This window comes from Pipra filicauda, unplaced genomic scaffold (genome assembly GCF_003945595.2).
Source record: "Pipra filicauda isolate LSUMZ 115617 unplaced genomic scaffold, ASM394559v2 scaffold33_size4404698_pilon, whole genome shotgun sequence".
Lineage (NCBI taxonomy): Eukaryota > Metazoa > Chordata > Aves > Passeriformes > Pipridae > Pipra > Pipra filicauda.
In genome coordinates, this window is record NW_024104465.1 from 3,770,076 (window position 1) to 3,789,559 (window position 19,484).

Sequence of the window (19,484 nt, forward strand, 5' to 3'; positions counted from 1 at the left end):
GGTGTGGAACTCCAAGCACAGGAATTACTATCTAGGAGCAAAAGATGAGAGAAGTGTAAGGACAGATTACCTTCCTCGTGGCCAAGCTGCTTATTTTTAGCCCTTTTTCTGGCCTCAATTTTATCTGTGTCTGCATTTACTGCATCATAAACAGTTTCTGCTACTTCTTGCTGCCAACGCTCCGATATTACCAGAGGGAAGTTCTTATATAACTCCTGGTCACTATCAAGCAACTTGCAAGAGAAAAACAACATAAAAACCCAACATTTTAGTAACTTTCACTATTCTTATCCCCAACAGTTAATAATTATCCATACAACAAAATTATTTAAAAAGCTGTATTGAGCTCAAACCTTCACAAAACAAACAGATGCAAGCAAGAGAAGCACAGACACTAATCTAGGCAAAGATACTAATTTATGTGCAGATAACAGGCCACCTGCTCAAAACTTGTTTGGTTTGATAGCTCTAGCTAGCTCCTCACTCAACATTGTCCCATAATGTTCTCTAGACTTCACATTTAAATAATTACTCAAATACAAGCAGCAGTATTCTTAACTTTGTTGCATAAAAATTTCCTCAGCACAAAAATTCCATGAATAAATGAAAAGATACCTTTTCCACAGCAATGCTTTCCATGCTTCCACAGCTGGGTTTTACATTCTTAATAATTATTCTACAAAATTCAGCAGCGTGTGCTACAGACCTCAATTTTCTTGTTATAAGGATGCTTTACTCCTCTACCTTTGAGTCCTTAAATTGAATTGCACTGAAGGAAATTAGGAAAAATTCTTCACTAAAAGGGTTGTCCAGCACTGAAACAGGGCAGTGGTGGAGTCCCCAACCCTGGAAGGGCTTAAAGCCATGTGGATGCAGTGATGCTGCAGCAGTTGCAGGAGCACGATAGGAAAACCTGGCTTAATTCTCCTTCTACAGCCAGGCCAGGCACTCCTGGAGTACATATGCTCCTCCTTTCAGAGATCCATAGTTGTATGACAGCAGGAAAAAACACATAGAGAAGACTTCTCTGCAGTTCCAGGGACTTCTTACAGCACCCAAGTAAGGAGGAAAAGCCACAGGCATCCACTGTTGGCTCTCCAGCTGGTAATCCCAAAGCTCACGTGTTCTTCTTGGGGTCACAGGACACTCTGCAGGATAAATATAATCCCCAAGGGCCACGGAGCACAGCAAGGTGTTCAAACTGGTGTCCTCAGGCAGAGAGGGCTCCTGACACCTCACTGGCAGCTCTGGCTCCACTGACTCAGAGGCAGGAATTACCCAGTCCCCTAAAAAGGCCTGTGACACTCCAGGGAGGCTGGACCTGACATCTCTCACTGACTCATCCCTATAAGTAAATTTATCCTATAGGCAGACTGAACTATTAAATCCTGAGATTAAACTGGAGGTGCTATGGCAGTGACCTGGGTATATGATTCACATCCAGTAACGTGAATTCTCAATAATGCATATTATTGAGCATATCTGATCCACTCAATAACCAGAAAGACCAACTGGTTTCTCCTTGCAAAACGTTCCTCTGGATTCTGGCATTCCAGAGTTGCAGAAGACTGGAATCCTGCTAGACTAACACTGAAGACGTGGAGTTTTCTGGAATAAAGAACCTCCTGGGCTCTCTGCATTTCTCTTTAAACACATAAAATCTTTTCAGTGCCAACTTCTGTCACCACAGCAGGTGACACTGACAGACAAGCTCCTTTTCAGGCTCTGTGAGTACTCAGTGTGGCTTTTTGCTTACAAAGTTTAGAGCAATTAGTTTCTCTCCTGACTCACTTCTGTAATAACAAGAATAAGGTCTGATCTACTGCAGAAATGTCTGATGAAAAGAATGAAGAGGACAGACCCAAGAAAAGCACTGATTCACTTGCTGTCCCAAAGTCCCAGAGAAGCTCCAGAGAGGGAAGATATTCACAGGGGGGTCACATCACCTTCATGTGAGTCCTAAAGGGGCCAGCAGTTTCAACTTCTTTTTTTTTTTCATTTATATTTTTTCATTAGATTTTCGATAATACCAGAACCTGAAAGTTTCTTTCCGCACTTTTCTAACTTAATACATTGCTAACATCAATACACAGTTTGTCATTTTTAAGAGTTTTCCAATGCACTCTCTGACCACTAAACTATTAAAATAAGGTTTAGTTCAATTTATCCCAGCTATCAGAAACTAATCACAATTTGTAAACCTATAAACCATCAGGTGTTCTTGAAAACATGAGGCTTTCCCAATTGTCTTCTGACGGTTTTAAATATTTGGTTTGTCATAAAAAACTGCCAGAGCTCAAGGAGCATTTGGACAACGCTCTCAGGGACATGGGATTGTTGGGTGTCCTGTGCAGGGCCAGGAGTTGGACTTTGATGATCCCTGTGGGTCCCTTCCCACAAGGGTATTCCATGATCCTACGACACTTCTGACAGGAAGGTAGATTTCAGTTAATTTAAAAACCTAAGGACTTGGCAAACAACAACCCAGGGAACCAGCCCAAGGTATCTCTTTGGTACCAGCATGGACTGAGTTTCCCAACCTGAAGGAATTCCTTGCACATCCAGCAGCCTCGAAGCAAAGGAATGCCATGCACACATGGAAAGTCAAGCACAGCAGTCCCAGTGCCACCCTCCACCTCTCACTGGAAGCTGAGTACCTTAATGCCTTTAGTGTCCTCTTCATCAAACGACCCGATATCGAAAGCATCTGCTGCATTCACTTCTCCCCGGGGAGGAATCAGTGGAGGAGGGTACTAGAAATTAAAGCAGCATAATTAAAGACAACATAATGGACATTATTTAACTCTATTCTGTAAGTTGTACACAGACTTTTTATTTTTTTGCACAAATGATACATGGCTGTGCAAGAGCGTGTCCCTTGAAATTAAACTTCTGTCCCAAAGTTGCTGCCACTCTTTAATAGAAGCTCCTTCAAAAATCTGGGGAAAAAACTCTTCAGTTTAGAGACAGTTAAGCTGAAGAAACCATGCAGCCATTTGACACTGAAAAAATAATAATTCACTACTGAGATCTGTAGTGATGAATATTCAGCAGCTTTCATCAACAACCCTCCACATATTTGTGCCAGTGAGCACATGTGCTAGGGATTGGGATCCTGAAGTTTTCTGTCCATTACCTGTTTGGGCTTATTTTCCTGTTACTGTTAATCAAGTAAGCTAAAATTACTGTGTTCATCCTTTACCTTCTGTAAATAGACTTGCTGCCAATCAATGCCTTTGAAGAAAGGATGTTCTTTTACTTCTTGTGCGCTGCAAAATAAAAATGACTGAAGTCAACAAATGGCTTTTCAAATGCATTCAAGAAATACAAAGCCTTCAAAGGTCACATTTCTATAACTTGAAAACATCAGGGAAATGCTCTTTTTTGCAAGGAAAAAAATAAAAATTCTGAAGTAAACAACAGGAGAAAAGATATGGAAACACTCAGAATAGTGCTGCAGGGCTGGCAGGGAAGCACTCCTGATGGCAGCCCATCATTTCAAACAGCAAAGGATATTCCTTTGCTGTCAGATCCCAAATGCTGACCTGTGTCAGATCCCATACACTGAGCTGTGTCACATCCCAAACACTACTTGTATGTAACCAGATTGGTCCACACCATTTCACATTACACAAATTTTATGGGAAAATGAGCCACTACTCTTGATAGGCCCCAAGGAAAAGCAATCTCAGGTCATTATCAAAGAAGGTTCCAAGACAAAAACCCTCTGAATCTCCCACTGGAACTGGAGCCAGCCCCAGGCTCAGGGCCATCAGTTACCTGTCATCACACATCCCCAAAGGTTTCTCAACAGTTGTTTACTTCTCTCCTTGTTTACTCTCCCAGTCTCACATTGGCTTCTTAAACAGTTGATAACAACAATCTCATGAACACCTACAACGAGGTGAGCTTGGCAGGAGCAAGGAGTGTTTTGTACTCAAGAAACCAACAAAAAAAAAAAAAGCCTTTTCCTTAGAACCATGAAATGACACAGGTAGCACCAGCAATATTCACAACTTCTCTCCTTTGGGATTGGGGTTTTTTTCTGTGTAATATGCTCCTATCAGTACAGATAAAATGTAAGCAATAAATTTTCCTATCAGTTTGTCTGAGTCAAGTCATATGATTTCATGCCAAAACAGATTAGGCAAAACCAGAAAAACAACCCAGGGATGAGAAGCAGGAACACCACCCAATGTAAGTATGACTGCAGGGAACTCGGGGGAAGGCTTTAAGGACAGAAATTGTCCAAAAAACGTGTCCAAACCAAAGGAAGCTGAAATGTAATTCCATGCAGCAGCACTTTTTAATGTTCTCTTTCCAAAATTAAAATCCTCACAACAGGAAGCAGATTTTTACTTGAAATTAATTCACTCATTGACAGAGAAGTGGAAATTTTTCAAGGCAGTGGTCCAAGGAGAAGACAACACCTACCTTCTTCCTTGGCATCCAAGTCTCTTGCTCACATCCCGCTGCAGGAGCCCTTCCAGAAGGGACTTCAGTTCAGGAGAAAATGAGTCTGGGAGCTCCACATTCTATGAGGAAAGGAAGTACAAAGAGATATTTCACAACAGAGGTCGTGTGATCTGATTTCTTTTCTTGGAGAGTGTTTGTAAACAACTCTCCCATGTGCAAATACAGTCATGTACAGGTGTGTAGTTCCAGTTTTTAGGGGAAATAAGAGTTTAATAACATGGGGAGTGTAACTGTGCCCAGGCCTTACCACGGTGAGCGTCATCCGGTCGATCTCATGCTTATCTTTGGTTTTGTGCTGCCTGAAAGGACTGTGCCTGTGGAAACAAAAAAACCACACTAATAAATGTCAAGTCACAGAATATTTCAGCTGTGGCAAACCCAGGAGAGCGTGCAGCATCCTGTTAGCCCCATCCTTCCCCCTCATAAATCCTGTCCTGTAGGACAATCTGTCCAGTTACTCCACGGGAAGGTGGGAAGGAGGTTGGGTGATTCTCAAACTCAGTGATCTGCCCTTAAAGATGTGTTTCAAATGCCTCACCAAGTAAGTCTGTCTTCCAAATACCTGAAGAGTTTCACCTAAGAAGGAAACCCCAAGCAGCCATCACACAAAGGGGTTTAAAAACACAGATTTATATATGGAAACTGAACTCATCACTCCTCTACAAGGGAGAATGAAGTAAAACCTTCAAGTAAGCAGATGAAGGAGAGGGTAATCACAAATCCCACAGCATCAGCCACTGGGAAGACATTTTGCTATCTGGTACATTATCAGTTTTTTCCCTTTCCTGCTTTAAAATTCTGGTTTGAGTTTGACTTTTCCTTTAAGCTATAGAAGACCGTGAAACATTAGAGATTTTTCACACAGTCCTTCATCAACAGCATGAAAGAAAGAAGTAGCATCGTAGTATGAGATTTTTTAATTAGATTTATGAGGGGATGATATTTTTCAAAATCAAAACTTATCAATTACATTAATTAGCTATTCTAAAGCCTTTTGTCTTGCCACATGGCAGTGTGTACTAGCATGTTTCAAATGGAGACCTGCTACTCCAGAGTTATTTTCCTTTTATCCTCAAAAATGTTCTGATGATCTGATGGGCAAACCAGGACTTCCATTTGTCTGTTTCCAGGCATGACAGGTAAGAATAAATGGCTCCCACACAGCCTCCTGTACTCTGACAGTGAGGCTCTGAGTAGATCAGGGAAGCAAATGATTCACTGGGGACTAATGGGCAGATTTTGTGCCAGACTAAATTTACTAAACACCAAGAAAAGGCACCATGTGCCCAATCCTTGTTTTGGGATGTGTTTTAATTGGCTTCAGAACAGATGAGGAAGGATAGTTCACAGTGAATAATGCTCTGGCTTCTGGCCGACCACCGATACCACCCCACACATTTCTGTCAGGGAGAACCACAGCCCAAAAGACTGAGATCTCCCTGAGCCAGCCCGAGTGTCTGTGGGAAATGGGATCGTTTATCCCTGCGCAGCGTGTTTGTCACACAGCTTCGATCCTGAGAGGGAAGGGCCATGTCACAGTCAGCTGGATGCCCTAATCCTGTGCCCAACTGACTCAGAAGAAAGGGTCTCCAAGACAGGATGAGGAGTCCACAGTGATTCTCTCCAACTCCCTGACGGGAGGGTGGAGCCGGGAGGAGGTTGGGCTCTGCTCCCAGGGAACAAGGGACAGGATGAGAGACAAGATCTCAAGCTGTGCCGCGGGAGGTTCAGGTTGGACATCAGGAGGAATTTTCTCATGGAAAGGTGGGCAGGCTTTGGAAGGGGCTGCCAGGGAGGTGGTGGACTCCCCACCCTTGGAAGTGTCCAAGAAACAACTGGACATGGCACTCAGTGCTCTGGGCTGGGGGACAAGGTGGGGATAGGTCATAGGTTGGACTTGATAATCTTGGAGGACTTTTCCAACCCCATTCTGGAATTCTGTGTGTGACAGATGGTCTCCTCCCTCCTCCCAGCAAACCCAACCCACCGTGTCCTGCTTCCTACAGAATTCTTCAATTAATATTCAACAGAGCACTGCTCCCAGCTACACTGTCTGTACTTTGAAATAGATGTTTTTGGCAATTTAAACACATTTATTTGCACACTTTTCTAGTCTATTTTGTGCACAATTAATGTTAAATTCATACAGCTTGAGAGCTCAATTCACGAGTTTCACACTGACCTTCCTTTGTACAGTGTCTGCACAGGGATAAGAACTTATAATTAATTATAGTTAATTATGTGTGAGGACACAGGATGATCTAATGACCAATCTTTACACAGAAGTACTGCGAAAAGCTTAAAAGATTTCTTCTGGTTTGCCATTAACACTGAAGATGCCATTTCCAACAAGCGCTTGCCCATCAGTGCTTGTTGACTGCTCAGATAAATTCTGTGGTATTAATCAATTCTACACACATAAGTTTAATAAGAAGGTAATTGCTAGTAAAGCTGTAATTATCATGTACCTTTGGACACTGATAAGGTAACAGGACAGATTCAGCACATGGAAGGATTCAAACTTTGTACCTGACCCAAACTCTGAAGGAGGGAAGGCTGAGTATCCCATAAAAAGGGAACAGTACAGCCAAGAGTTTCACCACAACAGCAGGTCTTAGGCATAAAATGAAGCCCATAATTTAACAGGGCTGCTCAGAGCACTTGAGCAGTGAGTAACATCACAGCATTTAAAATACTATCAGCTGCCAAGAGATGAGTAAACTGCTGTCAGTAGCAATCAAAGAGCAGATAGAGCATCTGCCTTCCTCATGTCCCACACCTGCACCTGCTACAGGACACAGGGTTGGGTTTGGTTTGGTTTGCAAGAGAAAAGCCTGGTTTAGTCTCACATGCTCTAAGCTGCAGAGTGGGAAGTCAGGTATCATTTCAGGTAATCTGTAACACATCACGTATTAGCATTTGAAGGGACAGACGATGAGCAGGCCCAGGCTCAAAAGGGAAAGAAGAAGAGCCTTCACTCACCCCCTCAGCAGTTTGAACAACATGCAGCCCAGGGAGAACCAGTCGGCGCTGCTGTCGTACGCTGTGCCCTTCTGGAGCACCTCGGGGGCCATGTACCCGTGGGTACCTCTGCAGAGCAGAAAGGGGCAAAAGCTTCATTACAACCAACACCATCATTAAAAAACCAAAACATTAAAAATCAGTGTTTTCTCAATAAGACAGTCTAATTTAAAGAGAATTCATTTTAACCATGATTTTATTTTGCTTTCAGTGGGTTTCCTATGTCTCCTTTCACCTACGCTTGGGTGACCACAGGACCCCTCCTCCCAAACTCACCACCTGGGCACCACTAGAAGAAGCCACCAGGTATTGCTTTTACCCTTGACACAATCAAAACATAAGAACTTTTTTCAAGAAGCTACTGAATTGCAAATCTTTTGAGGTGTGACAGGCTGGAGCTTTCCTTTTTGCATAAATTATGAGACTAAATCAGGGCAAATGAGGACCTAAGAATAAAACATGTCAGGTGAGATGTGAATCTACACACAACCCCAGGAAGTCAGATCCCAGTTAAGACCTAATGCCAAGAGGCAGAATGGAACCAAATCTACCTCCAGTTCCACAAAGATCCAGAAAGACACAACAAGTCCTGTTTTTTAGTCAGTTTTGGAATATTTAATTATCCATTTAGGACAATTAAAACAATCTGGTACTTTAACTCAGTCAGGTTCTTCTCTGAGCAGTGAATCATTCCAAAATAATGTGTCATCTCCCAGCCATGCCTACACATCAGCTGCTACAACTGTGCAGGAAAACAGGGAGAGGAGACTAAAAAACCCCATTAGAGCCTCCAGCTTAGCAAGTCTGGGCCACACATGTGTCATTTTATTCCTTCAGGCAAAGTTAAATTATAAAGACAAATTCAGGACGTATTTAGCACTACCTGTACATGCAGCAGAGCTCCCATTCACAATACTTACACACTGGCATGTGGCTTCTTTTTGGAGAAATCACAAGCCAGCCCAAGGTCTGATATCCTCACGTGCCCGTGTTCGTCCAACAAGATATTTGCAGGCTGGAAATCAGACACAGGAAGGTGACTGCTTGGAATCCTCCATCTGACAGAACTGCAAATTCTCAGAACACAGTAACTCAAACATCAATACTCTCTGGTAATTGGTAATTACCTTTTTTTATTTAACATCAATATACCAGACACTTTCTAGGTAAAATCTACATTCTCACAGAGCACTACCATCAACTCCACAGGTTGTGAAATACTGAATAACAGAAGAGAAAAACCAGGCACGGTTTGAAACACAAAGCACATAATAAATGAATAAATCTATTTTGGCTTCAAGTCCTAGTTGGTTTTGGTTCTTTCACAGTTGGGTCTTTGTGTGGCTCTTACACCTTTTATTTGCAATCTCTGTGCAGACTTTTGTCCCCTTTTATTGCCATTTGGCTCAGGGACACCTCTCTGGGAACTGTCCTCAACTTCCCAACTGTCAGTGAAACACCCCCAGCAACTGTCCTTCTGTTAGTCCCCCATTACACACACAGAGGCCTCTTTCAGGGCTCCCAGAAATACAGTGTATTCTCTAAATTATTCCTGTAACCGAGCAGGGGAGATAAGTAACACTGCACAGGATTTATTGTGATCCCAAGGAAGCCTCTCCCAGCCTGGTTAAACTGGATAATGGTATGGATTAGAAAGATTTTGAAAAGTTATTACAAAAATCAGGCAGATAAAAGAAATAATCCTCCCCAGAAAAGGTTTCAGGTGAGATAATCCATTGTTGTCAGTGTGCCTGGACTATTTGCTGCCTGTGTGATGCAGTCACTAACCATTACCTTCAGGTCTCTGTACACCACGAAGCGATTGTGCATGTGTTCTAAGCCCAGGATGATTTCAGTAGCATAAAACCTCATTTCTTTTTCAGAAAACACTCCATGCTGGGAGAGGTGGTAGTGCAAATCTCCTCCTATAATGAGAAGAATGGAGATGCAATTAAATAAACAGTAAAATCTTGCCCCGCAGGCAGAAGGGGGGTAACAGTACAGCATTTTTAGGTTCTTATCACCTGTGGAGCAGACAGACCCAGTTCTGCCCTCTGCAAGTCCTATAGTGACAGAATAGCTGAGAACGTTAATAAATAAATAAATCCGACCTATCTGAAACTGCATTTTAAAAATACATTTACTTCATATACATTTGCACTCAGTGACTAATCCAGCAACTTAAGTCTTTTTGCAAAGGATTTCCACAGCAAGTAAAAGGCACTAACACACATTGGTTTGTGGAGAACTGAATAGATCAGCACATAGAGCAGCCCAGGCTTGAGGGACCAAGCATCTCAGCAAACCTCCTGCCAAAATTTCTGTAACATCATCATCATCTGCTTAAGTCTTGCTTACCATTCATGAGGTCCAGAATGAAGCAGAGTTTGTCAGGGGTGTGGAAGGCATAGGTCATACAGACTATAAAAGGACAGTCCTGGAAGGGAAAAGCAAAGAGGTCACCACGGATAATGAGCAAAGTGTGACTTGGAGAAGCTAAAAATACACGTCATATTTTTCCTGTGATATTTGCCAACGTTCAGAGGTTCTATCCTCACCCAGACAGGAAACGCAGCTCCAGTGGTAACCCCTGTCCCTGGCTGAGGTCCCCTGCCCAGGTGACAGTGAAGGCAATCTGCCACTGCTGCTGCCCTCGGCTCCCCGGCAGCATTTCCAGCAGAGGACTGAAGGGACATGAACACACCAGGCAGGAAGTTGGGACTCTGGAGCACGTGCAATGCTCGGGAAGCAGCAACCGCAACATTCAGATTGTGCAAAGCCCACAGCACAAGGTCAGTGGGTGCAGATTTGGGAGGTCACAAGGTTGGTCAGGGCAGATTTGGGAGGTCACTGAAGAGGGAGGTCATAGTCAGGGACAGGGATGGATGACACCCCCACCTCCTGATGCACCTTAACCCCAATTCACCCGATGTTCAAGACAAGCAGCCATAGAAATACGACTGGAAAATCACCTATTTATTCCAAAGGTCTACTCAGCATGTTGGTACCTCCATAATGCACATGCACAAAGCCAACATGGCAGCAGGCTGGCAAAGTTTCCTCTTCATTTTGCCTGTGCTGGATGCAAGTGGCCAATTCACAGAAATATGGAACCGTTTAGGTTGGAGAAGCCTCTAAGATCATCGAGTCCAACCATTCCCCCAGCACTGCAAGGCCAACACTAAACTATGTCCCCAAGTGCCACATCCATATGTCTGTTAATACACCCAGGGATGGTGACCCCACCACTGCCCTGGGAAGCCCATTTCAGGGCTGGACAACCCTTTCCATGAAGAATGGTCACTGCCCTGGTCCTGCTGGCCACACTACTGCTGGTACAAGCCAGGATGTCCTTGGTTAATTAACAGGGAGTGGCTATTACCTCATCAACCTCTTCAAAGCCATAAAAAACAGAATCACAGAATCCCAGAATGGTTTGGGTTGGAAGGGACCTTAAAGCTCATCTCTTTCCAACCCCCTACCATGGGCAGGGACACCTTCCACTAGAAGGACGTGGTATGAAGGGTTGTTTGGTGAGTCTGCAATGAACCCTTCAGGAATGGCCAGGCTGCCTGACCAGGCTGGGCTGCACCATCCCACGTCCAACCCTAAGGCACGGAGGCCAACAGGAAGACGATCCAAGATGAGTTGAACTGCTGGGGAGCCAGGACACCCTGCAGGAAGCACGAGCATGACCTAACGTGACTTAAACAATGTGTTTAAGTATGATAGTAGTATTGATAGTGAAAGCTCTGGGAATCTCTAACAGGAACTGGTTTCCTTCCCAATTTAGAAACAGCAAAACACGGCGGCCTTGGGCAGCGCGGGGGCCGCGGGCCTGGCTCGGGGCCGCCCCGGGGAGCAGGAAAGGGAGGGACAGCAGCACTGTCCCACCAGCCAGACAGTTCAGTTGGTTCATCCTTCCATGAGGTTGAAATACAGAGCTCTATATGCTCAACTGCAATCCCAGAGATCCCCTCAGTGCCTGGACACATCCTGCCCTCACACTCAAACCCAACTGTATGTTAATTTTAATTCTTCAAACACTAACCCCTAACACCCCTCTGCAGAACTAACGCCCGCAGAAGGTAGGGATGTGTGTGAAACACCTGCAGAACATCCATGAAAAACTCCAGATTCACAAATGGGCCTAAAAATAAGGAGCCTGTAGGCAAGGCAGTAGCATCTAACACGAAATACCACCTCTGGTTATGAACTGGGGATACTGTAGGTATCACTAAACTTCACAACAGCTTTAGTAGAGTTATTAACTTAATTTTCTGTATCAACTGAGTAATTCACAAGTGTCCCCAAGCACGATTCCTAAAATCTCAGAGCAACCTAATTACCCAGAAGGATTTAGTGCTAGAATTTAACCACCATACATAGACAAATAAAAGGGTTTTACTACACCAGAACATAACATGCTTCTGTTTTTATGGATTTTAAAAATAAAAGTTATCTGGAAGTGTAAATGCAATGCATAACTCATTTTTATGCAAGCATTCCTAATTTAATCACTACCTTCTCCCTGTAACAGAGAGGAAAAACTGTACTGCAGTATTTTTCTGATATAAAAACCACTGCAAAAGAGTATTTTCCAGCATAAAAATTAAAAAACCCCTATAGTTATATTTTTAAATGACACATAAAGCCATAAATCCAATTTCCCAGGAGAGCAATACTTTGCTACAGTCAAGTTTCTGCTCTGATGAAAATAAGTGACAGTATGACATTAATGTGTGAATTAAGATCAGTTTGGAAAGAGTTCCTTAAATCCAAACAATCCTGGATTGAGCCCAGAAAACTGCTTAAGTCAAATTTCTGATAATAAATCACATGGAAGGAAAAAAATATTACAACAACTATAAAAAACCTGTAGAAATGTGATATTTTAAAGACATTAGCACATTAACAAGTGTTCTAGAAGGAAAGAACTGGGAGCCACAGCAGAGAGGAGCCACAGTCCTGCATAGCCCCTGGTCTTGCAACAAACAGTTGGAATGATCCCCTCCTACCTCTGGGAAAGGATTTATGGAATAACCACTTCCTTCCCCAAAGAGCACCTTGGGGCTGGCTGGTTTCATATGGTCCATCAGCAGCAACAGTCTTGGTGATTTCCATGTTCCATTTTTTGAAGAGAAATCAGGCAAATATTGGCTATTATAGAAAATAAGTGCTTGGGGTTTTTTTAACAGAAAATAATATCTTTTCCTTACTCTGCCACCAAGCAAGGATTTCACAATGCACTTCCAGCCTGAACATCTCTGTGGGAGGGGAAGATGGGGCCTGTGTCTTGCAGAAGAGGAAATGCAAACCTCAGCGACAGTTTGTCCATGTTACACCCACAGTGACAAAGCACAGACACCAACGGAGACCCGAGTTCCACAGAGCCCAGTTTGGGGTTATCAGGCCCATCCAGGCAGTTTCAGGGGCTCTGCAGAGGTGCCTGTTGCACTTCTGAGTTCACTGGCCATGAAAAGCTGTTCTCACCACACAGCCACAACAGACTCGAACATGGGAGCTCCCGACTTCAGGACTGGTTGTGGATGCCAAAATTTTAGGTGGATTAACAGCACTGATTACACAACCAGATGTGTAATCAGCACAGCTGTTATTGTGCCTTTTGCAGAGACATCTGGGTTCCCAGTTAAATGACTAATTGTACTGTGATGAACTTTCCAGTTCCATGTTGTTCCGGGCAGCATATCACTCCTGTCCCTGGGCATGGCACGCGCCACTCCAACCTCACAGCTCCTGTTCAGGAACTAAAGGAATTCTCTTATTCCATCACTTTCAGACCTATTTCATCCTGATATTCCAAGTGCTCCAGCCTCTCCTGCCCAGGTGTACCCAACCTGAATGGGTAGCACTTCGTACAAAATTTCTCTCCTAACTCTTCCAAATTTCTGAGAATCTAAAAGAAACTACACTCTAATGACCTGATAATCCTTAAGGAAAGAAACCAATGGTTCCTCTTGCTGCTCCACTGCTCAATGCCTCCTGTGTGCTGGTCTGTAAGAAAGCTGCCTTCACCTGCAGCAGCTTGTGAACGATTTCTTCCCTCATTAGACATGAAAATTCACATTCAGTGCTGGAGCCACAAAATCACAAATTAAAGTTAATGGGACAATTATTACTCATTTGCCTCAATTTCTTGTCCAGTCTACTATAGACCCTCTCCCCCATCTCTCAGGACTCCTGACACTCCTGGACAATCCACAGTTTATCTCTGGTGAAAACAGGTAACTTGATTAAAAGTCTAACTGATAAACCATAGATCCTAGAAGGGTTTGGGTGGGAAGGGACCTTAAAGATCATCTCATTCCACCCCCTACCATGGGCAGGGACACCTTCCACTATCCCAGGATGCTCCAAGCCCTATCCAACCTGGCCTGTAACACTTGCAGGGATGGGGTAGCCCCAGCTTCTCTGGGCAACCTGTGCTACAGCCTCATCACTCTCACAGGGGAGAATTCCTTCCTAGTATTCCATCTAATCCTGCCCTCTGTCACTGGGAAGCCATCTCCCCTTGTCCTGTCACTCCAGGCCCTTGTCCAAAGTCCCTCCCAGCTCTCCTGAAGCGCCTTTAGGCACTGGAAGGGGCCTTGGGTTAGTGGTGACCTTGGCAGTGCTGGGATAATGGCTGGACTCGATGATCCTAAAGGTCTTTCCCAGCTTTTATGATTCTCTTATCTCTGCAAGATACAGACCTGAGAACAAAGCCCAGGATTTGCCATTTTGGAATCCAAAACAGGAATCCTCACATTCCAGGTACTTATGCTCTTTGCACAACTGTTGTACAAGACTAGAACAAACCAACACACAATTCTGTGTCCACAGGGAGTGGGGATGTGTTTCTACAGAGCTGCACACTGAGTGTTTAGTTCATACACCACGACATGAGGAAAAGGAACCTTTCCAGCAGCATCACCCGTAGCCATGGTGACATGAGCAGCTGCCAGGTTTGTGCAATGAGGGCAGAGCACTCCAAGGGCTCTAAGACCTCCAATCCCACCTAGAATTCCTTTGAGCCCAACACACTATAGCCACCATGGAGCATCTGCAGGTCCCAGGGCTGCGGGAGCCAATGTCAGGGGGCAGGTGGCTTTTTGCACACACTAGCAATGGGTTCAATTTTAAATAGACTTTAATTTTAATTAATTCAATTTTTAAACAGATTAGATGGGCAGCCTGGCTTGGTTCACCTTGAGAGGTACTCAGCTAAAGTACATAAAAAAAAACGAAAGGAAAACTTGGATAATATCAGAGTCACAGGAAAGGGAGGATGAACAGGTAACTGGAGTTGTCTCTGCAATAGCACCTTAGGTTCTGCATCACTACTACAAAACTATAGGAAAAAAAGGCATTTTTTCACAAGACAGAATCTTGTTTTGGAAAAGTTTCAAATAGAAATACTTGAAAAAGGAATATTTTAAAAAATCAGGAGGAGGGGAGAATGAATTACCTAAGAAATGGGCACCCCCTCAAGCCTCTGTAGCCGAGAGGCTCATTCTGCAGCACCCAAACTGACAAGCAAGTTTGTTTTTTCCTTCTCATTTCAGACACACTGTTAAATCAGGGGGAGGCTCAGGTGGGGGTTAATTTTTGCATGTCACACAACTGAATTGATGGAATATGCATTATATGTAACAGCTTTTATATTATATGGAAGAAAGAATAACAAGTCAGTGATACTTACTCCCGTACTGACAAGAGACAGCATAATTCTTTCATTTAAGGCTAATGTTTCTCCTTGCTTCATCTTGATTCTCTTCTTATCTAAACATTTCATTGCATACCTGAAAATAACAACCATTCAGAAAAAGCACCACAAAACTCCTCTATCAGTATTATTCACCAGCAGTGAGGTCATGCACATCTACAAGATCCTGTAAGCAAGCTCCATGAAAGACTTAAAACCTAAGACTAAAAAATAATTTCAGGCTAAACACAAAATCTCCAAACTCTCCCAGAATTAACACATTTCCAGCAGAAGCCTCCTAAGAGAGAAATGTGCTTCAACAAGTAATTCTGTGTCCAAACCACCACAGTGGGATAGGAATTACATATCGTACATTTATTTTTTAATACCTACAAACAAGGATCTGCCATAGGAATTAAATAACAGACTCTGTTATGGTTCCATTTCATTCCAACAGTTTCAGCTCTACCAGGAAAGCAATATCTTGAACACACGCTGAGTTTTATATATATATTTTTTTTTTAAGTTTTCTTTCTACTCAGAAAAAGGTCAGATACACACAAGAAAGCTTTTTTAATCTTCTACCATCTGTGCTACACAAATTAATAAAATTGTGCTCAAAAAGAATGTTACCCTAACAACCATCAACCACAGGAGGATATGATGTAGGCTGGAGATTTTTCCAAGATGTTGGGTGAGTCCACTAATAGACAACAGCGAGAAGGACACATGTGTTCCCGCACAGAAGATTCCTAGACGTGGGCACCCATGGATTTTTAGGAAAACACCATGTTACAGCATTGCACCAGCGCTCAGGCCCTGCCTCACTGTGCCTGCCCCATCCAGACCCAGGGCCTCACCTTGGGCCCAGCTCCCTAAACCAGCCACATCATTCCTGCCATGCACATGGTGGGAGTGAGGGAGTGAGAGTGAACACACTGGAACTGTGAGTTTCCAACCTGGGAATATATTCATGGCACGTGCTCTTGCTGTGGAGGCTGTGAAGGGTGACTATAAATAACCCCTGACACGCTGCCCTGCCCTGCTCTGGTGTCCCTGATCAGAGAGTGACTCAAGGCTGACGGAAATCATGGAACCCCAGAATGGTTTGGGTTGGGAGGGACCTTTAAGCCCATCTAGTGCCACTCTTTGCCATGGGCAGGGACACCTTCCACTAGACCAGGTTGCTCCAAGTCCCATCCAACCTGGACTTGGACACTTTCAGGGATGGGGCAGCCACAGCTTCTTTGGGCAACCTATTCCAAATCAAGTCTCTCGCTGGTCCTGCTGTCCCTCCCCCTGGAATGCTGGCTGCATCCTACTTCTGGTGCCTCTTTGGACATCCTTGCAGGGGAGATGGTGACATGACAGGAGCCTCAGGTGTGTCTGTGGTTAGTGGAACACTGCTGGTGTTACCTGGGAGGGAGGGGTGGTTCCCACGCTCCTTTCAGGCAGTAAGTGCAGCAGAGGCAGCATCTACACTGGACGGGATCTGGATTAGGGATGGGTAAACAGGTTTGGATTAAGAAAGAACTAAACCAAACCTCTACCCAGAGGCTGAACCTAATCTAAAGTTTTGCTTCAAATTTGAAAAAAAAGGTTGGTTTTCCCACATTTCCCTCTATTTATATCTGATAAAATCTGTCCTTTGCTTCACTCTTCCTGCTCTTTTCACTTCCCAAGGTTTATCAACCTCCTGTCAGAGCCAAACTCAGGCATGAAGACAGCTGGGACTCTGAAAACTGCCTCTTTGGGGATGCCTGCTTAGTGTGCCTCAAGCTAAATAAAATGTTTATTTTTGTACATGGACAAATTAACTAATTGTACATGGACAAAAAAGCACCAAGGCAAGAATAAAGCCAGTGTTGTTAGTAAGAGCATCAATATAATACTTGAAGTCACTGCAAAAATACTGAGTATGACAGCAACATTAAGATGTCTCCCACTTGCTACAGCTCAGAGGTTTATTATTATCAGGAGTGCCAAGCACACACAGCTGCCAGAGAAGCCAGCTGGAACCAGAGACATGGCACCTCAAACATGCCATGCTCTCTTGGAAGAGAAATGTTTAAGGATGGTCCCTGGATTAAAAGTGTTAGGAGAAAAGCAAGATGAAAGGGGCAGGATGGGGTGTAAATAAATAAATGGATAGATAGATACTGAGAACAATTTGTTAAATCCATGCCCAGATGTTCAAGTCAGAACATAATGGGACAAGGATGCCAGGAAATTGAAATCTGATGATCAGGAGAAGCGTGGGAATGGTAAGACCACAAAAAGAATAGAAAAACCATCCAGGGTTGATCCTGGAGTTCCCACAGAGAGCTCTGTGAAACACAGATTCAACACTGGAACTATATGCTTCCAAATGTCAGCAAGGATCACTGCTTTCACCATAGGTCAGGGAAGACACTGATGCAATTCCCCAAATCTGGAATAGCACACTTGGAATCTGCCCTGGCACAGCTCAGGTTTCCCAGCACTGATAGCGGGTCCCTGCAGCCCCTCCAGCCCCACGTCAGCACCGGGGATGTGACAGGCTGAACCTTCTGCAGATGACATCTGACCCACCACCAGGGATTCCTGGGAACATCCCTCTGCACTGCCAGCCTCTGATCCAGGGAATTCTTTAAGCACACACTTAATTGTAACATGCAGTTTCCATTGATTTTGACAGGACATTTCAGTGCAGGATGTGCCCAAGAGCTCTGGGAGACTGACCCACTGCATGGCACAGAACGGGACCAAAGAGCAAACTGAACCTAAAGATGAGCCAGAAATCAGAACCTCTTGGGATAAAACTTAACTACCAACACCTTTACAGTAACATGACACTGCTTTCCAGTGATTTCCTAAGAAATGACTGGAAGGATTTCCTTAGTAGTTCAGAGTTTACAGTTACCTCTGCAATACAGTGTGTGGTACTCACATTTTTCCAGTGTCTGCTTTTCTGCAGCCGTACACTTCACCAAACCCCCCTCTTCCTATTATTCTATGTACACTAAAATCATTCATGGTCAGCTGCAAATGGGGGGAAAAAAAAAAACAAACAGAACAAAACCTTCATTTTTCAGCATTAAAAACATTACTGTAAAAACATCTAAATGTGTTGAGACACTCAACTACTGTAATTCATCAGTATTTATTGTGTTGGAAAAGGAGCCTCTTTTTGTTTATATTTCAATGTATTTGCAAGCATTACAGCGTGAAGTAGGAACAAGGGGAATGAGGTTGCTGTTCCCAAAAAACTGCCAGTCTTTTTAAAGGCTATTTTCACAGCCCAAGCTGTCATGGAGCAGTGCAGAGGGACAAAGGCAGAGGCCAAGGGAAGGGGTCCAAAGGGTGCTGAGGCCACGGCAGGACTGCAGTGGGAGAGGGAGTTGGAGAGTGACTGGGGCTGCTAAAGAGCAGCAATTCTGGCAGTTCAGCTCCTTCAGCCATCAGAGAAATCCAAATTCTATTAAGTGAGGACAGGCAGAAGGGATGTCCAGACAGGAATAGTCAAGGCTGTGCCTAAGAATAGCAGAGCAGTGACATCCACCACCCTCCTTAATGAGGCCTTTGCAGAGAAGGATTCAAAACTGAACATTCTCTTTCCTGTACCAGCCTTTGACAAGATAAATATACTTGTAAGTACTTACATGAATATTTAGCTCTACGTTTTTCCATTGACAAAATCTAGTAAACTTGTCACTGTAAAAAAAAAAAAAAGTTTAGAAGTTGTCTGAGACTATTGTGTAAAGTATTACAGGAAATGTCAAGACTCTGATATTTAAAATCTAGTCTGAGCTAGGGCGTGGGGTGGTATTTAATAAATGACAGCCTTCCTTTCACCAACTGTAATCTTACCCCCACCAAGAAAAACAATTCCTAGGCAGAGCACATTTTGTATTTTACATCCTTGTAAGAGAAAGAGAGCAGATAACCTTATCCCTGTAAGTGCTCAGTGTGTCCCCACATCTCTCTTGCAGATGGTTTTTAATTTTTAAACAACTACGTTTGGAACTAACAGACATTTAAATTACATCAAGAGAAAGATAATTATAAGAAAACAGAAGCAGCTCGATTTATGTTAATGAACCTCCATATACTCCAAGGAACATTTTAAACTCATCTTATCTTAAAATAGGAAAAACATCAGTAATACCACAGACTCTTGAAAAAAAAAAAAGCTGCTTATTTCTACATGAATAATTAAGTATTTATTTTCAGAGTAAGAAATAACAGTTTTATGGAGGCATTTTTACAATTATCACAGAATAGCATCAAACCAGTTTATAGA

General features: G+C 43.5%; 1 protein-coding gene across 1 annotated transcript in view; it reads right to left on the minus strand.

Annotated features, from left to right (window-relative positions):
- GRK3 (G protein-coupled receptor kinase 3) overlaps positions 1–19,484 on the minus strand; it is a 65,881-nt gene that overhangs the window by 9,474 nt on the left and 36,923 nt on the right. The window contains exons 7-18 of the mRNA XM_027722315.2: positions 18,844–18,895; positions 18,132–18,223; positions 15,200–15,299; positions 9,856–9,934; positions 9,292–9,422; positions 8,418–8,512; positions 7,459–7,566; positions 4,724–4,790; positions 4,435–4,535; positions 3,203–3,269; positions 2,658–2,753; positions 71–233 (exon numbers count right to left, since the gene is read on the minus strand). Coding sequence (XP_027578116.1) covers positions 71–233; positions 2,658–2,753; positions 3,203–3,269; positions 4,435–4,535; positions 4,724–4,790; positions 7,459–7,566; positions 8,418–8,512; positions 9,292–9,422; positions 9,856–9,934; positions 15,200–15,299; positions 18,132–18,223; positions 18,844–18,895 — 1,151 coding nt within the window. The remainder of the gene's footprint in view (positions 1–70; positions 234–2,657; positions 2,754–3,202; positions 3,270–4,434; positions 4,536–4,723; positions 4,791–7,458; positions 7,567–8,417; positions 8,513–9,291; positions 9,423–9,855; positions 9,935–15,199; positions 15,300–18,131; positions 18,224–18,843; positions 18,896–19,484) is intronic.